We start from the raw sequence: 22,455 nt of genomic DNA, 5'->3' as shown, positions 1-22,455 counted from the left end.
TGAAGAAAATTGAAGATATTTTAAGGGTTAATTACTAACGCTTGCTGGGAACTCGAGTGCGAGGCGCGGGAGTCGGGAGTTCGGATAACCGGTCGTTCGGTTGATCGATGTTCGGATAATCGACGCTCTACTGTACTATCAATAGTCTGAGTTTTTAGGTCATTTATTTTCAAATTGTTTAGCGATATTGTTTCAAAGTAAATACTATTGTGAATTATAGGATTTTTGAAGTGAAAACTTCTTTAGCGATGTTGTGCACTTTTTGGATGGGGAAAAGCATTGAATTCGCGACCGTCATCGCTTCGCCGAAATAAATTCTGTACGTATATGTATTATGTGTATTATATTTTTTCTCGTCTGTATCATTATTTTTGTTTTTTCTGTGTTAATTTCCACACCTAGCCTTTTTGTTTGCGTTTTTAACTCTGCGTATGTTTCCTGTGCTCCCGTTGATGTTCTACTCATAATATTAATATCATCGGCACAAGCAGCCAGTTCAACCGTTCGGTTGATCAGTAGTAGGTTTCCTCGTCCAGTTTGCATTTGCCTAACCGCATAATCCAGTGACAGGTTAAGCAATGTTGGGGGCCAGTCCATCTCCCTGCGAACTTTTGAAAGTGGTAGGAGTGGTTTGAAAGTAGCAATTATTGGTGTAGTGGTAGTGGAATTAAACCGTCTATTGAAAAACTTTTAAAGCAAAAGTTCTAAACAAAAGAAGCGATAAGTTGCAGACATTCAAAAAGAAAATGTAATTCAGTCGGGATGATACTGAATAGGAAATAAATACTTAACTACAATATTTCTAGAGAAACATTAATATTCGACTTACCTCCCAGTATTTTGACTTGTGTACTCCACTGGCATAAGCTTTGGCATATTTACTTTCGCTGTTCATCACGGTAATAGCTGCGGAAAGCTGTGACATGGGATGTACTGACGTCGGCAGTGAGTTCAAGACTTGAACGACGTGTGAAGGCAGTTCAGCCCTTTCGGCCCATTCTTTGGATAGTGCTTTAACTTGAGCTTCGGTAGGTACGTCGCCGGTGAGCAAGAGCCAGAAGAGACCTTCTGGGAGTGGTTCGCTGCCGCCTGGTGCTTTGGGGAGAACGTTTTGGCATTCTGGGATGGAAAGGCCTCTGAACCTGATGCCTTCGTCGGGATCGAGGACTGAGGTTTCCGTTACTAAGGCTTTGATTCCTCTCATACCACCATACATCTGTAATGGAACAGAGAACATAACATTAAAGAAGTGTAAAATTAAATTCATATATCACAGTTAGTTATTTGACATCAAAGGAGATAAATTTTGAATAAGGTGACAATGAAATACTTCAATGTGGTTGAAATGCGTTGTTAACAGTATATTTTAAAGTAATGTTTTTTTATTTTTGTCAATTATGTAATTGCGAGTAAACCTCAATTGCAAAAGCAATTACTTGCATGATAATTGAACCTCAGATAAGTATTTTTAACAATGTAAGGAGTATAATAATGAAATGAACTCTCTTGCTAAGTTAAAGCAAAAACCAATATTTCACGAATTTTATAGGAAGAAATTGAAGAAAAAATAGAATTTACTTGATTAGATATTCAAATTTTTGTATTTTTAGTCCAGGTAATGAAGCTTAAAATAGGACAAAACCTCGCAATTTTTACAGAATGGATCGATTTGTTTGAAAATTTGAGAATAAGTAGTGAATAGTCCAGAGATCAAAATCTATATCATGCCAAAAGGCGCTTTTACCATGGGGGTGGTTGCCACCCCATCTGGGGGGTGGAAATTTTTATTATATTTTGACCGCAAGAGTTGGTAAAAACATTCATTATAAGCAAAAAACGTTCTATACATTTTTTTGATAAAATTAATAGTTTTCGATTTATTCGCTATCGAAAGTGTTACGTTTTATATCGAAAAAATCAATGTTTTTATCAGTATTCTGCTAATAACTCAAAATTTTCGTTTTATCAAAACAACTTTACTTAACAAAAATGTACCTTTTGAAAAAATAAACAAAACCGTTTTTTTTTATTTTCTTTAAGACCAATAGTAATCGAGCTATACTTTATTATATGTTGGCTCTTCTTCGTCAAATGATAAATATTGTAGTTTCAAAGTCAAAGGACGGGACGTAAACAACCCCCTAATCACCACCCCAATTAAAATTTGTCATGACCTGATTTGGTTTTCTTGATTTATGTATTGTTAATAGTTCTAGAAGTTTAATCGGCTTAGAATGATTAGTTTAAAAAAAATGGAGTTAAAAGCGAATAACAAGTTTTTGTAGTTTGGTAAAAAATGCTCTTTTCTTCAGAATAGAAAAATTAGCATCAGAGATACGAAAAAATATTTAAATATGAAATTGTAGCTTATTTAATTCCCAAGAACTTGGTTTGCAAAAATTTTTTTACGGCAGAAATTGAGTGAGCTATTGACAATTAAAATTTGTAATATCATGCAAAAACCACCTTTACCAACCCTTTCAATGCCACCTCTTTTTGTGACTGAGCATTTTAAAATGATTTAATATCAATAGCGTTATAAATAGATCTTGTAAAAACCTACAAAATTCTTTTTTAACGAACTTTCTAAGATATAAAATAAAAAAGTTACGGTTAAAAAATCAATATATTTTTTTGAAAAAAAAAAAAAGCAGAAATCCTATTGAAAGCATAATAATGTAAGTTAGCGGTGTTTTTAGCCACTTGCCTTATTGATTCTTCTTTATTTATGTATTATTAACAGATTCTAGAAGTTTGACTGGCTTAGAATGATCAGTTTTTAAAAGACTAAAGTTTAAAGCGAATAACGAATGTTTGCAATTTGGTAAAAAATGCCATTTTCTTCAGAATAGAAAGATTAGCATCAGAGATACGAAAAAATGTTTAAATATGAAATTGTAGGTAATTTAATTCCCAAGAACTTAGTTTGATAAAATCTGTACTAAGGCAAAAATTGAGTGAATCGTAAATGAGTATACCATCGAAAAACGTTGATTTTTTAGATATAAAACCATTATAAAACTAACACTTTCGATAGCGAATAAATCAAAAACTAAACTATTCCTCTAAACCAGCGATACTCAAAGTGTGTTCCGCGGAACCCTAGGGTTCCGCGATACCCCTTTAGGGGTTCCGCGAGAATTTAGAAAAAAAAATCAAAACACCTCTCTCTGGTCGACTTTTCTGACGCGGCATAGCACGATTCACGAGGCGTAGTCGAACCACAGGTCGAACTTAGTTGCCTCCTGTTGCCTCATACAATTTTACTAGCCTGTCACCGCCGATACACGACTTAGTGTGACCAAAGGATACCCCAACAAGTTGGTTGGGGCATTCTTTGGTGTGACTTAGTCTTTATTCAGTAGTCAGTCGACAATTAGGGTTGGGAGCGACCTGCTAGAAAAAAAGTGTTTATTTTTCTACTGCTGTATTCTGATTGTATCAATTTTGTACTTTTGTTGTTTGTGATCGTACGTTATTTTGTGGTTTTTAATAAAGAAGAATGGAACGTTGGCTTAAAGGCGTTAAACGTGATGCAACAACATCTTCTACCGAAGCCGAATGTTCGAAAGTAGTACGCGCGGAGTATACAGCAATTACCAGTCAAGACGATTATGCAACGACGTCAAGTTCCACGGTTTCAAAGGCGAAAAAGAGGAAATATGATGATAATAGATCCATGGCACCTGCCAAGTTGCGCCGACATTTAGAAACTGTACACCCCGATTCTAAAAACAAGAATAAATAATTTTTTATACGTAAAAAAGAACAGTTATTGGAAAGTCAAAAAACAATGATGCATGTAACCCAAACTTTTAATGAAAAGGTCACAGAGGTATCATATTTAGTTAGCTATCGCATTGTACAAGCAGGTGAAGAGCACAATATCGCTGAGAATTTAATAAAACCATGTGTGTTAGACATAACAAAATGTATGCTCGATGAAAAATCTGCAAAGCATCTTTCTACTGTAAATACCACTATCGAACGATACTGTTTCACTGCGTATTCATGATCTGGCCAGCTACGTCAAACAAGAACTACCTACTACAAAAAACACGATTCGCCTTGCAAATAGATGAGTCTACTGATCTCGCTGGTCTGGCTACCTTGCTGGTTATCGTGAGATATCCATATGAAAGTTCTTTTGATGAAAACATGCTTATGTGTTCACCGCTGCCCACAAACACAACCGGAGAGGAAATTTTTAATAAAATAATTATGTTTTTTGAGGAAAATAATCTCAGTTGGAAAGGGGGCAATGTACAGACATTTGCACAGATGGGACCAAGGCAATGACAGGTAATACAGCAGGACTAGTGTCACGAATAAAAAATAAAGCTCCTAATTATAGCTCTAGCCATAGTATCCTGCATAGACAAGCACTTGCGATGAAGCAAATGCCGTCAAATCTAAAATTAGTTATGGATGAAGCAGTAAAAAGAATTAATTTTATCAAATCACGACCACTACAATCCCGATTGTTTTCATTTTTGTGTGAAGATTATGGCAGCAAATATAACTGATGCTCCATACAGAAGTGCGATGGCTGTCTCGGGGTAAAACTTTAACAAGGCTATTTGAACTTAGAACCGAGTTACAAATGTTTCTTTCAGATAGTTATTTCAATTTGAAAGACCGTTTGTATGATAAAACTTGGTTGTTCCGAATGTCTTTTACGGCGGATATCTTTCAAAAACTGAACGATTTAAATTTATTATTGCAAGGTAAACAGACAAAAGTGTTCCAGGTCTGTAACAAAATAACTGCCTTCAAAAGAAAATTAGATTTTTTAATTATTAGCGTCAGAAAGAGAGAAATAGAAAGCTTTACATCACTCAGTTTGTTAGCGATACGGACTCAGAAATGTTCTGAGATGATGTATTTGAAGAATTGGTCAAATATCTCACTTCCATGCGTGCATCTTTTGAGAAGTATTTTCCCGAAGAACAGAACACAAAAATGAAACTGAATTCATCGATTCATAAACCCAACTTACAAAAGCCCGAAAATATGTCAAACGAGATATACGAATCCCTTTTAGAAATGTCATCAGACACATTTATGGAGTCATTGTTTAAAACGACGCCTCTCGAAAGATTTTTGGTGCAGAATCCGTGATGAATATCCAATGCTTGCCAAAATGGCTCTGAATATTCTTCTACCGTTCCCAACAACATATTTGTGCGAAACAAGATTCTCAACATATGCAGCCACGAAAACAAAATACCGCAATAAACTGGACGCCGAACCTAATATGAGACTTCAAATGTCATCTATTAAAACTGATATCAACCAATTGATGAAAAATAAAAAAACAGTTTCATACCTCCCATTAGTTAGATTTTTTTATTTTAATATTATATTATATTATTATACTTGTTACATATATGTAAGTAAGTAATAAGTAACTGTTACATTGGAATTTGATTATGCTTATTAATAAAAAATACACTTGTAAAAACTATTGTTTTATTGTAGGGTTCCGTCAAGTATTTTGCTTTCCAAAAGGGTTCCGTCGCCAAAAAAGATTGAGAACCGCTGCTCTAAACTATGAAAGAACTATCTTTGTACTTACCATGTCAACGGTAACTTCACCGACTTTAGAACCTCCATGTTGTTTACGGAAATTCTTGACCCGTTCTTGTTCCTTTGGTATTTTAGCTGCGAGTACAGCTTTGAGGTCCGTTGAACTATCACTTAGCTGTCTGAGGACGACTGCAACTTGAGATTTTAGTTTCTGAAACAAATAGAGGTAAATTAGATAAATTTCGTAATTTAATATGGTGCATCTAATATGTCTATCAATGTAAATTTGTAGATGTTGTCTTAAAAAACGATGTTATACATACAGGGTGTGTCAAAGGTAGCGGGACGGTCGAATATTTAGCGAAACGAACTAGTCCATTCTTTCACGGTTTTTGCTGTAAATTTTAAAGAACCGCTTGGATTGACATGAAATTTGGCATACGCATAGCTAACATGTCATAGAAAAAAAGTGATATGGTGCCGATGTGTGCTTTTGCCCTGGGGGTGAATTTCACCCCATCTCGGGGGTGAAAAAATATATGTTCAAGATAAGTTCCGAAATGGATAAACTGACTAATTTTAAGCAACTTTTGTTCTATAGAGTTTTTTCACCAAATCAATACTTTTCGAGTATTTGCAAGTGAATATGTTCATTTTTCAACAAAATAACTACGTTTTTACACCGTTTTTCGCAAATAACTCAAAACGTAAGCATTTTGTCGAAAAAAATATTCTTAGCAAAACTATAGCCTATAAAAAAGTGAAAAAAATGGTGTATATATTAGGTCCCTATACCTAGGGAAAGCAATCCAAATAATGAAGCATTATTGGGGAAAACACATTACAACTTTTTTAAAGTGTTTAAAAAAATCTTTATTTTTGTTTTTATAAAAAAAATTTCTATCATCAAATGTAAGCAAGTTACGCTCAAAATAAAGTTGGTCCCTTTTGTTTTGGCAAAAAAATCAGGAAGATCACCCCCTAATTAGCAACTTAAATGAAATTAATCGTTACCGCTTTACAAGTTACTTTACTTATGTTGTGTTTATATGATCTGTAAGTTTCATCGATGCAAAGTGCTTATTTAAAAAAAAAAATTGGTTTTAAAGTAAAATCTTATAAATTTTAATTTTGAAAAAAATGCTTTTTTTTCAAAATAACTTAAAAATTGTCAAAGATACCAAAAGTCTTAAACAATAAAAAAGTCGGCTTTACTTTTCTGAATATTTTGTAATTTTTTGTTTTTCTGTAAGACAAAAATTGGTCAAGATTCAGTGTTTCTAAATTTGCATACACTCGTGATAAGTGATTCGTTCAAGCCCTCTTAACTACAGCTCTTTCAAAAATAAGGACTTTAAACCGATGAAACTTACAGATCGTATGATCAATACATACGTGAGTAAAAAACTTGTGAAGTGATAACAATTAAGTTCATTTGAAATGCTAATTAGGGGGTGGTTTTCCCGATTTCTTACCAAAAAAAAGGGACCAACTTTATTTTGAGCGTAACTTGTTTACTTTTGATGCTAAAAATTTTTTTAAAATCAAAAATAAGCATTTTTTTAAACACTTTAAAAAAAGTCAAAATGAGTTTTCCCCAAAAAAGTGCTTCGTTTTTTGGTTATGGCACGTTAAAATATACGATTTGGAATTTGACGAATATGAACCTATTTTTCATTAGCTATAACTCTGCTTCTACTAGATACAGTGACCTAATATATTCACCAAGTTTTTCACTTTTTTACGTGCTATATTTTTGATAAGAATTTTTTTTCCACCAAATACTTACTTTTTGAATTATTTGCGAAAAACCGTTTGAAAACGTAGTTATTTTATAGAAAAATTAACATATTCACTCGCAAATAACTCGAAAAGTATTAACTTAATGAAAAAACTTTATAGAACAAAAGTTGCTTAGAATTAGGCATTTTATCCATTTCCGGACTTATTTCGAACATATATTTTTCACCCACAAAAGGGGGTGAAAGTCACCCCTAGGGCAAAAGCACACATCGGCACAATATCACTTTTTTTCTTTGACTTATTAGCTATATGTATGCCAAATTTTATGTCAATCCAAGCAGTTCTTTAAAATTTAGAGGTTTTGCAATATTTTACCGCCAAAGAACGTATTAAACATCGGATCGAAAATATGAAAACAAGTGTTTTTTCAAAAATCTATCGAATCACACCAAACACGACTCCCCATTCCAATTTTAAATGGGAACCGCCATTTTTTTATTGTAGATTTGGATTCCTTATACAAAAATAAGTAAGTATTATTCGAGACATTTTTTAGAATTATTGACACATGGCGCTATAATCGTAAAAAAACGATTTATCCTTATCCCCTAGGAAAATTATGAAATCGGTGTAATATCTCGAGAAATACACTTCTAAATGAAAAACACGCATTCGATATTTTTCAAAAAACTATTGAATGACACCAAACATGGTGACAACCTACCCCCTGGGGATGGGGTGGGGGAACTTTTAAATCTTTAATATGAACCCCCATATTTTATTGCAGATTTTGAATAACCTCGTAGAAGAGACTATACTAATTTTCCTAGACTTTTCCGAATGATTCACCGAAGTTCACGTGTATAGTATATGGTGTATAGTGAATTTTTTACATAATATGTCCTGCAAACATGTAAGTTTACCCAATAAACATTAATGACCTATCTTAATACCTTAGGTAGGCGCAAAATATTGAGAAAATTAGAAGTATTTTTAAAAAATTTAAACGCTAAATGAAAGATTACATTATTGTGAAAAAAAAAAGAGAGAAAATTTAGTGTGACTTAATTTCAAATATTTCATTCAAAAGAATGGTAATAATGTAATCTTTCATTCTGTGTTTAAAATTTTTCAAAAATATTTTTTTTTCTTAAATTTTAATTTTTAAATTTTTTGTTTTAAAATAGTTTTCTCAGGATTCGAAGAAAATAAATGCATTTAAATAGCATTGGCCCAATATTTTGAGCCTACCACCTTAATCTAAACTCTAAACCAATGTCACAAGATTTGTCCTTTAGCACACATTTGTCTTCAGTAAATAAATAACTTTATTATTCTATTGTATTTTGAGCTCAAACGGGAAATATATCAGATAATACATAAATCTACCTACTTTGGAATAAGACTAGTAGTACTCACTTGTATCATTATAAGGATCACTCTTTAAGAGCTATATGTCACCTTTTGAAGATATGAAAATAACACTTATCCTGAAGAAGCACTTTCTTCTTTACCAACTGAGACAGTTTTTTTTATTATGTAACTATAATTTCACATGATGGCTAATCCCCCTTCTACAGGTATGAAAAATTTATCAATAAAACTTATTATTTAGTGCTTATTTAGAGGTACACCTTTATGGGAAGGAATAAGCGATTAGAATTACGTATATTATATAAATAAACAAATTTAAAACCAATTACACTTAAATTAGGCAATACTTTCTAGGGGTTCATTAGAAATTTGTTAATGTAAGATTAGAAATTGACATGAACAGGTGACAACTGATAGCGAAGTATCAGCAAATACATTAGACGATAATACATCCAACTCCTACAGAAAACTGGAAGCACGTTGCCACTAGCGCCTCTGCCGACTTGAGTTGAACTACGTTTTCTCAACGTAAACATACAAATCTAATTTTGTTAATTTTTGGATAATTAATGAGCTAATCTTGGTAAATTGTGTTTGTATTTTTACACAAAATGTCTTATAAAATAGGTTCGGTAAAATGGATTCTCAGCAAATACCTAGGATGGCAACAAAATTAAGTAAAAAGTGTATTACTTTGCCTCCATTCAACCGGTGAGAGGGCGTTTAGCTGCAATTTCTTTTTACAAGAAGGCTAACCCCAGACTATAGGAAATTTATTTTCTATTATTAGGGCTAAGGATACATATCTGATAGTGTGAAATTTAGGTTAACTTATAAAGGGAGCTTCAGATAAAATTTTATTAAAATGTTACTTACAAGAAACTCTCCAAAATGTATGTAGGTACTTACCTACAAATTGTCACAAAACTTTTATAGATAAATATTTTGATCTTTTAATAAAAGCGTATGTAAATAAAATTAACGATAGCAAAAAGGAAAAATTATGTAAATTAAAAAGTAAGAATATGAAATTAAAGAAAATATCACAACTAAATTTGTATTTTGATTTAATTCTATAAAAATACCTTCCTTTTAAATGCATAGTTTCTGGTTACAACCCATACCACTAGATGGCGCTATTTTGCTTGATTCCACAATATTAAAGGGAAATGTCAAGAGTTGTATGTATTATCGTCTAATGTATTTGGTATCAGCAAATACATTAGACGATAATATAGTGAATACCCAAGTAATTACAAGGGTATCTACCTGCTTTAGGCGCGGTGTTAAAAATTTCCTATAATAAAATTTGACCCTTCGATTACCCCAGGTAAAAACACTATTTGGTGTCGAAAGTTCACCCGCCGTCGAAATATACCTCGAAGCAGCACTCAACATATGGAAGAAAAAATGTACGAATATGGGCATACCACTAACGGACTCAACTTTGTACACTTTGTACACACAACCTTGTGCTTTGCCGATGACCAGGTGATCATCGCACAGGGATCTGAAGATCGTAGTTACATGATGTGAAAACTATAAGAGTTTACAGAGTGGGGGTTTAGAAGTGAATATGGAAAAAAACTGATTACATGAGTATCGGAGGAGACCAACATAGCCTCCTAGTAGAGGAAAAAGAAATGTGAAGACTACAAATATCTGGGAGTAAAGATCACTCAGGACGGAAAATTAGATGCAGCCATTAGGAAACGAAATATACAGGGAAAGAAATGCATATACTTACTGAACAGCGTACTGTGACTGTGGGATAAAAACACAAGGAAAACAAAAAGGAAAACACATAAGGAAAATAAAAGAATACACAACACTACAATAAAAAGCCACCACACATGGATGCGAAGTTTGGCCCCAAAAGACAGAACAGAGAAAATGCTTAGAGCAACAGAAATGGACTTCTGGCGCCGTTCGGCGGGAATATCTAGATGCGACAGAATAACAAACGAGAGAGTTCGAGAAATCATGGGGGTTACACATACTATTGTTGACGACATCAGGACGAAAAACTCAGCTGGTGTGGACACGTAAGGAGAATTCCGGAGAATAGCATACCAAGACAATTCTCGAATGACAACCAAGAGGTAGGCGCAGACCAGGAAGAAGTTGGAGTTGGAGTTGATAGAGAAATCAGGGACAGAGAACTGGAGGACGATCTATGGAATGACATAACGAGATAGAGATTAGAAATCGGAAGACGTCGAAGAACGTTGTGAATCGATATTATAAAAAAAATAAATAATTTTCTTTTCAAATGACCCGGTGGTATTAAATTTTAAAGTAACAAGTCTTTGAGGCTCACTGATCACCGATATTTAATAAACCTCGTCTATCTATGCGAAGACAATACCAGACCCCTCCAATTTCCTGGTCTAAAAGTTTCAAATAAGTGATTTTTATTTTATTTTTATTTATTTGTTATGGTATTTTAACTAAAGTCAATCATTCGAAGTTTTACCTTGAGATTCATGTTTTAAGTCAATATATTATTATGTTAATGTTGTAGACCAACATGAAATTAGGTGATACTGTGCCCACAATTATCTAACAAACGTTCTGATTCATGACTACTTTCGGTAAATTTTCAGTATATCAATTTTAGATAAGACAAGACTAATTTGTTTTTTCATTGCGGTTTTATCCGAAATTTGAATGGTACCAATGGTAGTCGTATCAAAATTATTTGTAGACAATTTGGAATAATTTTTAAAATGAAGTGGAATTATTTTTATTCGATTCAGTCGAATAAGTACTTTACAAGGTAAACAGCTACATGATGAGAATGTAAATTCTATTAAATTACAGTTGTATAAAAAACTGAATGTGTTGTTTATTAGTTGTTGTTGCACGTTTTATATTTTTTTAACAAAACGAATAATTTAAGTATGCACCTTTATTTTCACTTTGTAATCTTCGTTATAAACATTGAAATTGGACGAAGGAGTTTAAATGGCCATTGAAGTTGATTCACTTCAAGGAAGGCCATTACAGATCACATCTTCTACGGAACTATTTATCCTAGAAATGTGAGTTCCACAAGGTTCTATATTTTAGTTAGTCTATATAAACCACTTTGTTATCCCACACCACATATTCCGCAAAACTTAAGGATATTGGAATTAGGACAACTCTTAATCCAAGAAAAACAGACAATAATGTACAAAGACCTGCGCAATAGTAATGAAGACAAACAGTATCACCAAAAATCGAAAGACTCGATTGTCAATCGTCGGTCATCCATTTGGGAATTCAATTAAACGATTAACTTCACTTGTAAAGATAGTATTAACACCTTCAACAGAGAAATTGACGCCAAATCGGGTGTCGTTGTCAAAATACAAAAATTATTAATGTAACAATTTATTAAATTAATAATTTTTGTATTTTGACAACGACACCCGATTTGGGCGTCGAAACGTTAATAAAATCATTTTTTTAGTAAAATTGTGGCTTATTTCCCATCAAAACTAATTAATTGCAAAAATGCCACAAGAAAATAGCTCCAGAACAACTTCAACAGAGAGAAAAAGAGTCAGACTCATTGGGATGTTATATGCCCAGTGAAGGGGCCGAACCGCAATAAATAAATTAAAATATCGAAAGACCAAACAATACCAAGGAATACTAGGCTTAGAGGGGTCAATGCAAATATTTTCCCATTGCTACATACGCAGCTGAAACATGGACTTTCAAAAAATCGATAAGTATTTTTTTAAGAGCGAAGCTTTCGAAATGATGCTCTACAGAAGAACTCTACTTCAACCACATAATCAGAAGAACGGGGACCATGGAATTATTGGTAGTAGAAGGAAAGATAGAAGGTCGAAGACCAGGAGGAAGATCTCCGACACGATGGGTAGACCAGATGAAGCATGGTGGGAAAATCTCTACATGAAGCTGTCCATCTGGCACAAGATCGCAACCAATGGAGACAGCAACTATTGGTAGTAGAAGGAAAGGTAGAAGGCAGAAGACCAGGAGGAAGATCTCCAACACGATGGGTAGACCAAATGAAGACTCTGGTGGGAAAATCTTTACATGAAGCTGTGTTCTCTACAGGCTCAAGGAATGAGGAGGAGGTTATCACTATGTACGTACCCTGTTCCGTATTCATTCAATTCACTTTCGTTCACTTTCAGCTAAATCATACAGATGTCCAAACGTAAAAATGAATATGTATGTGATTGTGTTAGCTGCAAATGTTATTGTTAATGTTTTTTTTTATGATTACAAAGGATTGTTCCATTTAACTACCTATTAAAAGTTCAAACAACTCAAAGGTATTACTATGCTTTATTTTGTAATCAAGATTTAACATTGAATAGAATTGTTTTTTAGATGTGTATCTAAAAAAAATTGAAAGTGGTATGATAAATTCTATTCGTTATCTCATTTGTAAATATTTGAGTGTGAGATATGTTATCAATCGTAAGCATCATATTAAGCATCCATTCTGTTTACTATTGAAAACTACTTTACATCTAAATCAAACAGCAACCTTGGAATCAACAAAAAAAATATTTTACTTGACTACCTACTACATAAAAAGAAATACTACATACTAAGAAACCCACTCATAAAACAACGCCTGACAGATGAAATTAATAACCGTTTAATGAATGTTAAAGAACAAATCCAGCAAAATACTGAAACAGAGACAAAATGGTTATTAATACAGACAGAAATAGACAAATGACAAAAAGAAATTCTTACACCAACCAGATACAAAAAGAAACAATGGATGACGGAGGAAATCTTAGATTTAATGGAAGAAAGACGTCAGCATAAAAACAAAGATAATCAGATGTACAAAAATGTGGATAAACAAATAAAATCCAAAATTAAACAGGCTAAAGAACAGTGGTTAAAAGAACAATGCGCAGAAATAGAAGAACACCAGAAAAGACATGATAATTTTAACACACATAAAAAAATTAAGGAATTAACGCAGATCAACAGAAAAAGAAAACCGGGAATACTAAAAGATATAGATGGGAAACTTGTGTTGAGTACTAACGAAAAATTAAAGAGATGGACAGAATACATAAATGAATTGTTCAAAGACAATAGAACAGAGCAGATGGAAGTCGAAGTAGAAGATGATACGGTTTTGAAGATATTAAAAGAAGAAATTAAATCGGCATTAAAAAAACAGCAAAAATGGTAAAGCAGTAGGTCCAGACCAAATCCCAGTAGAAAGCTTAAAATGTATAAATCATGAAACCTTAGACATTATCGTAGACTTGTTTAACACAGTGTACATAACAGGAAACATACCAAAACAATGGTTACTCTCAACCTTTTGTGCTATCCCTAAAAATACAAACGCTAAAGATTGCAGTGAATACAGAACAATATCATTAATAAGTCACATTCTCAAATTATTCTTGAAAATAATACATGGTCGTATAAACAAAAAACTAGAAGAAGGAATAGATGATAGTCAGTTTGGGTTCAGAAACGGACTAGGAACCAGAGAGGCGTTATTTGCTTTTAATGTGTTAGCTCAAAGATGCATGGACATGAATGTGGATGTGCATGTTTGTTACGTTGATTTTGAGAAGGCTTTTGACAAAGTAAGACATGAAAAATTAGTCCAAATTCTAAAGACAAAAAACATAGACAAAAGGGACTTACGAATAATAACAAACCTTTACTGGAATCAAAGAGCACAAATTGTAATAGATAACGAACCCAGTCCAGAAATTGAAATCAGGAGAGGAGTTCGGCAGGGATGTATTATGTCTCCATTACTCTTTAATGCATATAGTGAAGCCATTTTTGAAGAAGCATTGCTATCTCAAAGTGAAGGAATAATAATTAACGGAAGATCTATTAACAACATAAGATATGCAGATGACACCGTGATTATAGCAAGCTCTGCTGAACAACTCCAACTACTACTGAACAAAACAAACAATAGGAACCTGGATTTCACAGAAAAATGATCAAACAACAGAAATAGGGACCAGGATAGAAATAGCAAGAAATGCGTTTGTAAAAATGAAAACAGTTCTCTGCAACAAAGATCTTAGCTTAGAACTGAGAGCAAGAGCTTTGAGATGCTACGTGTTCTCGATACTATAATATGGACTTGAAAGCTGGACATTAAAGCAAGAACACATAAATAAGCTACAGTCATTTGAAATGTGGTGTTACAGAAGAATGCTTAGAATAGCATGGACACAGAGGAAAACGAACACGGAAGTACTGCGAGAAATGGGTAAAGAATGCGAAATAATAAACACAATAAAAATAAGAAAGTTACAATATCTGGGACACGTAATGAGGGGACCGCGATATGAAATGCTAAGACTGATAATACAGGGAAAGATAAGAGGCGGAAGGAGTATAGGAAGAAGGAGAGTGTCATGGTTAAAGAATTTAAGGGACTGGTTTAGATGCAGTTCTATAGAACTCTTTAGAGCAGCGGTGGATAGAGTAAAGATAGTGATGATGATATCCAACCTCCGATTAGGAGACGGCACTTGAAGAAGAAGACCTACTACATGAACTACATAAACAATTACAATGGAGTACTTAACCAAGGTAAACAATTGCGTGTAATGACACTTTTAGATTTGCAATGGGCAATGGGTGTTTTTTAGAGGTATAGAAATATAAGTTGGCAACACTTTTTTTAAGTGGCGACCATTTTGACAGCAGCTGTCAAGTGATCTATGTTTAGTTTGGTTTGGCATTTCAGCATGAATAGACTGACGCCTGAACAAAGCTTCCAAATTGTGCAAATTTATTTTGAAAATCATGGTTGTGTTCGATACACGTATCGCGCTACGTCCACTTCCAGAGCAAATAATTCGATTAACCATGGAACGTTATTTACGCACCACATTTACCTTAAGTGCCACAGTGCCTACAGAAGTAGTTGTTGCTGCTGAAGAGCGTAGCATAGAGGAAGATCCGAAACGGTCTATCCGCCATAGTGCACAGCCGTTGGATATGTGTCCATCAACTTTATGGAAGATTTTGCGGAAAGATCTTGGTTTGCTTGCTTACGAAATCCAACTCGTGCAAGAATTGAAGCTACACGATCAGCTAACAAGGCTTAGATTCGATGAATGGGCTGAAAGCGAGATTGACGTTGATGACGCTTTTTATAAGCGAATTATGTTTAGCGGTGAAGCTCACTTTTGCTGGACTAAGTCAATATACAAAACTGTCGTATTTGGAGTGAAGATAATCCTCAAGTGTATGATCCAGAAAAACTGACTGGTGTGCTTTCCGCATTGCCTTTGAAAAATGTCTCCCGAAATTAAGGGTGAAACTTCCAGAAAAAATAATTCCAGTCCAAGACTTTTAAAACCGTCTTTATCTTAAGGTCAAATGTCATCGATAAAGTACACAGTTAAATCGTCTAGGGGGTGGGCAAAACGGATCCGGCCCTTTTGTTTATTTTATCCGGCCCATTGAAAAATCCAACAGGCAATTTTTGTTATTCTCTTAGTATTAGTGTGCGTATAACATCATTTTAAATTAATTTGTAGAAATCGTTAAGCTATAAAGAAATAGCAAAATAAAATCTTTCACTAACTGACTGATTTAATGACCAATATTTTAATATTCTTCTTCTTTTAGTGCCGACTCCACTAATAAAGGTTGGCTATAACCATTGCGAATTCGTCTCTATCTTCTGCTGTTCTTAAAACACTCAAAAAAATTTAGTTCGTAATATTGATTAACAGTGATTATTGAATAGTATTTCGTTGTAACAACAATTTAATTTGTTGTTTCAACGAACTTTTGAACACTGACGAATGTATTTGGTTATTGTCACAGTGATTGAATAATAATTGTGAAGATAACTAGAGTACATTAATCAATAACACTCAATTTATTCAGCCAATAACTTAGTTTCGTATATTTAATAAATAATGTTAATTGTGGCAGCAACTCACTTTCTTGATTTCGTACATGACAAGCAATTACCTTGGTTTATCGTAACAACGTACAGATTTCATTAAAACAATGTACAAATGTTGTTAATATAGAGTAATATATGATTATTGTAAAGATGTAAACTGATTGTTGAGACAACAAATACATTATTCAATCTACTACTGCGTTTAATACCCACAATCAATGCCTTCATTGTGACAATAATCGTAGTTGTTGAGACAATAAATGTTTTGCTTGACCATTTAAAATGTAACGGCTTTTCCTTATCGTGATACCCCTAGCTTCTCTATGTTTAAAAAAGAATTCTTTGTTAAACAATGCTGTTACCTGTACCGAAGTGCCGGATATTTCGTTTCCAAGTGTAGTCCGTAGTAGAAGGAAGTTTTCGTGTGTCTCTTATCGTAAAATATTTTGAAAATTTAAACGCAGAATAAAATATTACAGTATTATCGAGGGTCTGAAGTCCCTGAGAACTTCTATAATGATTATTTTAATAAGTTACAGTGGTGAAAAAGCGAAAATTTAGTATGATTTTTAATTTCAAATATACCATTCAAAAGAAACTTTTTGTTTATTCTAAGGCACTTTCTGCCCTCGGTAATAATGTAATCTTTTATTCTGCGTTTAAATTTTTCAAAAATACTTATTAGTTTTCTCAGGATTTCAAAAAAATTAATGCGTTTAAAAAGAATTCGATCGAAATTTTGCACCTGCGCTCTCAAAAAGGATTAAAGTGTTATACATTTTTGGAATCACTATTTCAAACGCTTTAAAATGAGCTGTCACATGACGTACTTTCCCATTTAAAAAAATCAAAATTACGCCTGTCACCTGAAGAGGGATCGTGTAAAGCTCGAAACATTGATGTTATAATATACTTTGATTATTTTAAAAATCGACCTGTCCGAGCGTTTTGCTTACGTGCTAAAAATAAATAAGTTAATAAGGGGGTGGGGGGAGTGTAACACTCATTCCAGTGCACTGTATAAGTGAAATCATATGAGAAATCACACAGTGTAAAGTCAATTAGGTTAAGGACAAAAAAAGGGGAATTTAAAAAATTATTATTAATCAATTAATACCATACATCGGGCTAATGCATTCAGTAATTATCGATATAAAATACGTTCATAGTAGGAATGAACGAAACTGATTGTAAGAATGAATAGAATTGCTTGTAAGAAAAACCGTATTTATTGTGGGAATGAACGGAATTAATTGTAACAATAAACGGAAATAATTGTAGAAATAAACGAAATACGTTAGGAGAAATAACACTGTTATTGACACAACGAATAGTCTTCGTCGGTCAATTAACGACGTTGTTGTTTCAATAAATAGTGTTCGTTGGCTCAGTGAACAAAGTTCGTAATATCAATAAATAGTGTTCGTTGACTAAGTGAACAAAATTCGTAATACCAATAAACTGATATTATGGTATACATAATGAATGTTCATCCATTCAATAAACGTAATACATTGGCTCAACTAACGAAAATAATGAATTGATAAACATCGCTTTGTTGTTCCAATAAAACCAAGAATTGGACAAATTTTAAGTATTGCGTTTGTTGTCTGAATTAACATTTTTATTGATATTACGTACCTTTTTCGTTGAGTGAAGCGTCTGTGTGTTTAACCCGGTCCAGTCGCGAATGTTTTTCAATCAGGATATTATTTATCGACTACCAGGACCGGTTTTTCCTTCTATTCTACCCCTCATAATCAGCTGCAACAACTCGTACTAATCATTTTTAAGTATATGTCCCCAATATGCTGCCTTTTTCCTTTTAATGGTGGTCAAAAGTTCTCTATCTCTTCCTATTCTGTACAACACCATATAGTTCATAATATGATCGGTATTTTCAAAATTCTCCTAAAAAACCACGTCGCAACAGCTTCCAGCTTTCTCATTAAGTCCACATTAACAGGCCAAGCTTCGGCACTATAAAGAAGAATAGAGTGGATATAAGATTTTACCATCCGATAACGGATTTCCAGATCGAGTCTTTGGTTACTCAAGGTTATTCTTTGGTTACATCTTCAAAAAGGCTAATCTTGATTGCTCTCTACTTGATCGAATTTCTGATTTCGGATTTAAATCTTTCGTAATCTAGACTAGAAAAGTTTTTTCATTGTGCCCACTTGTTAAATATCTTCTTTTTTATCTGGATTTGTTATAACTTAATATAATATAATATATGTATAATGGACCATATTTCTTTAAAAAATATGTAATATATTTTTCCGTAAATCGCCAGGAAATTTTGACATTCCTGTCAAAATTTCTTGAAGAAAAAGTCCGGACTTCCTTACTGTAAGGAAATGTCATTTCCTTACTGTAAGGAAATGATATTTCCGTACAGTTGTTAGTGTTCTACATAAATGATAGAAAACACATTGCTATTAAAACCTTGTAAATTACCTTAATCATTAAATTTTCTTTATCTGGAGCTTCCTGGATAAATTTTTCAATTTCTTCCTTCGTTAAAATCTTAGATTTCTTTGCCCTATAACCTTGAGCTTGCCGTTTCAATAAAGAACGAAGTTTTGAGTATGTAGATATATCTACATTGTGTTTAAGTGCAAGGGTTGACTTCAGCATTGAATAATTGGCCCATAATGTTGAAGATTTCATCTTTAAACAAAGGTCTAGGAAGTATGCCATTACAACATTTTCTGAGAAAGAACTCGTATTTTTACTCATGCGATAATCCATAAAACGTCTGTATGCATTTTCGTACTTTTCTCTTGATTTCTTTGGCAATAATTCTAATGAAGCAGTATTCACTGCCTCAACCAGCTCTGGAGGAGTCCCAGGAATGGAAATTTCATCATCACTTATCATTTTACTTTCGAGAACACCAGCAATTAAATTTATAAGCGTCAAGTTTGACAATTCAACCTCAATACGTTTCCATAGTAACCCAAGTAATTTTATTAGGAATTTCAAAGCACCATTTATTTGGGAATAAAATTATCGCGTTTTTTTTTAAATCAATCAATATCTGTCGAATTTTAAACGATTTGCGGAAAAATAGTATGTTTACCTCGTAGGAAAAGCCACATTCCTGGACTCTGTGTTGCTGTAGCAATCTTCACAGTCGTCCAGGAATGTTAAGCTTTTCCTACCCGGTAAACAATGTACTATTAGCGGGCATAAATTATTGTTTGCATGTACACTTCGCGTCATATAAAACTGGTACACTTTTTTTTCCCAATGTAAACCTGTGTTCAGACTGACAATTATTGTTCGTGAATCACGTCGTTGTTGCCATCACAGATAACGGAATTGCACTAAATCTAAATACAAAAAAATAACGTTTAAAATGTATATTTCGAACTGTAATACATATATTTAAATTCCACATTTGTTCATTCCAGTGTTTTTTATTTATTATTCTACACAAACTTAATGCAGTTTTGTCCTTCAATTTACGAGAGACCAATCACACCTCTCGATTTGACATTAAACATAATAATTTAAAGTCATGTCAAGATCTATTATCTATCAATATTTTTGAATTGAAATATTTTCATAAATTATAATAAAACACGAATCAATGTATGGATACTTAATTGAGATGACGGAAAATTACAATTGTTTTAGTTTTTAGTATATTAAAAAATGCGGTCTGTCGCACAGCCCCGTTTTTACCTAGTTTGATATAATATTTTCGTTGAACTGTCAACGTTGCCCTAGAAATTAGAATGACACTTGTGATAAGATCAACTTACACAACTTGAAAAACACGATTTTCGGTTATAAGAGTTGTACCAGTTTTTTTTGACGCGAAGTGTACACCCAAGTAAGACAATAATTTATTATTACTATTATCTATTATTAGCAGTCAAATTTCTTTGTCCAAATGCTTTAAAATCATACTAGTAATGATAGTATTTTTGTCAAAAAAATTTCTTGAACAGGGAAAAAACTCCACCAAAACATTCGCGGGTGCAGTGTACTTACGCGTTATAGTCCTCCGGCCCGGGAGACATTTTGGAAATTTCATTTTGGCCCGCGCTTAAAAGTATTTGCCCACCCCTGAGTCTAAACCTAGACTAAAAGCATTACAATATATTTAAAATATTCAAAAATATATATTTTGCAGGACATTTCTTGTCAGTTTGTTCTTTCACCAAAAAATGTTTTTATATAGTCTATCTAAAGTGTACGTGTACACTATGACCAAGCTTCATAAATAGTACAAATTAGGTGAGTTATATCACGAGTATATAACAAGATAAGTACACACAGCATATAAAATACTATTAACACTATTTTTGGAGTCTCAAATTGAATATAAAATTTAAGATTAACATTTTAATGACTCCAAAAAGATCTTGTTAGTAGGTGTCATAAAACCGGTTGATTTTGATTAAAAATGTTTTGAGGAAAAAATTCAAATATGAGGTCACATATTTTTTATTCATAGGTTTTAATGTTTTTTATAAACCACAATAAATAAATTTTCAGATCGTACTATCAGATTTATTTAAACTAGTGTAAGAATGAACCTTGAGACCAAGTGATCAAACAAGTCTTAAGTAGGTATAGGAATAGACATAAATGTTTATTAGGTATAATATGCAGTTGAGATGGAAATTATAGTCAGAAACAAAGACAAGGAGTGCGATTTTTTAAAGATAAACCAAAGGAAAAGCTTCTCAGATAAACCAAAGACAAATAGAGGCTTCCTAGAATTACTCTAAGGGCCAGTTGTTCAATCAGTAGTTAACTCATGGATTAAGTAAACCACAATTAAATTTAATCTAAAGATTATTTTTTAAGAGGTTGTTCAATGTTAGTTAACTTTCGGATTTATTAAACCCGAGTACTGAAGCGGCGACAACGTTGCCAGTTATTAATTAACGACTTGGAACAAACATGAAAATTGTACATAAAAATGTGTTCTGTGTTATAAAGTTAATGATTCTTGACATGTAGTGTTTAGTACATGTCAACTACTACTGACAGAGATTTTAATTTACATTATTAAACATATTTAAAATGGAAGAAAGTATTATAAGTACAACTGCTAACTTTGCGTAAATAAACATGTTTAAATAGTAATGTTAATTTTTTAGCTTATAAAAATAATTCCTATTCCTTCACAAAAATTTCATAAGTTTTTCCAATTTGTTTTTACCTGATTTTTACACATAACGAAAAAAAATTCTGAAAATATGTATTTATAAATAATTAATAATTATCATGCATAAATTTGTAGAAAACATAAGTACTATATGCTGAGTCACTGAGAGATCTAATTTATTTTTGTACTGGCTATATGTGCATATCACTGGGTTATAATAATATAAATCTTTTAATAAACACATTTTTTGAAGTCAAAAAAATTATATTAAAAACAGCTAAGAAATATTCGTCCTCTGTCATATCTCTGTCATCAAAATAAAAGAGAAATAGCCATTATTATTAGAGACACGAAATTGTAATAGATTATTACTGCATTATTACTACAAATCTTATCTACGACTGAAAATTTATAGAAAGAACAATTCAAAATACATACATACATATCTAGCTAGTGCAATAACTATGGTTGTTCCAATTTGGAATTTTCTTGAAAATATTTAATTAATTTAAAACAAGAAAGTAAGGTTACAAATCTTTAGTGAACACCGTTAGTCCTTCGTTTTTGAGCGATTAAGATAATCTCTTGTTAACAGATGGTTAAGTGTTAAACTTGCATTGGACAACGCAATATTAAGTTTAATTGAAGATTATTTTTAATCTGAAGATAATCTCCAATTGAACAATCGACCCTTAATACTTTGACTAAGAAGAGATAGTTAATGCTCCGAAAATTTGTATTCAGTTTCACTCACATCAGCAAAAGTGTCGGAACCAAC

The 22,455-nt window shown here is 32.8% G+C and overlaps 1 protein-coding gene across 1 annotated transcript in view; it reads right to left on the bottom strand.

Moving 5' to 3' along the window:
• The window catches only part of LOC114328766 (probable citrate synthase 2, mitochondrial), an 82,711-nt gene that overhangs the window by 28,467 nt on the left and 31,789 nt on the right, over positions 1 to 22,455 (bottom strand). Inside the window, exons 2-3 of the mRNA XM_028277727.2 lie at positions 5,579 to 5,740; positions 830 to 1,216 (exon numbers count right to left, since the gene is read on the bottom strand). Of these exons, the coding sequence (XP_028133528.1) occupies positions 830 to 1,216; positions 5,579 to 5,740 (549 nt within the window). The remainder of the gene's footprint in view (positions 1 to 829; positions 1,217 to 5,578; positions 5,741 to 22,455) is intronic.

The sequence above is a fragment of the Diabrotica virgifera genome, chromosome 1, assembly GCF_917563875.1.
Source record: "Diabrotica virgifera virgifera chromosome 1, PGI_DIABVI_V3a".
In the NCBI taxonomy this organism is placed as follows: domain Eukaryota; kingdom Metazoa; phylum Arthropoda; class Insecta; order Coleoptera; family Chrysomelidae; genus Diabrotica; species Diabrotica virgifera.
This window is presented reverse-complemented; position numbering and strand designations above follow the sequence as displayed.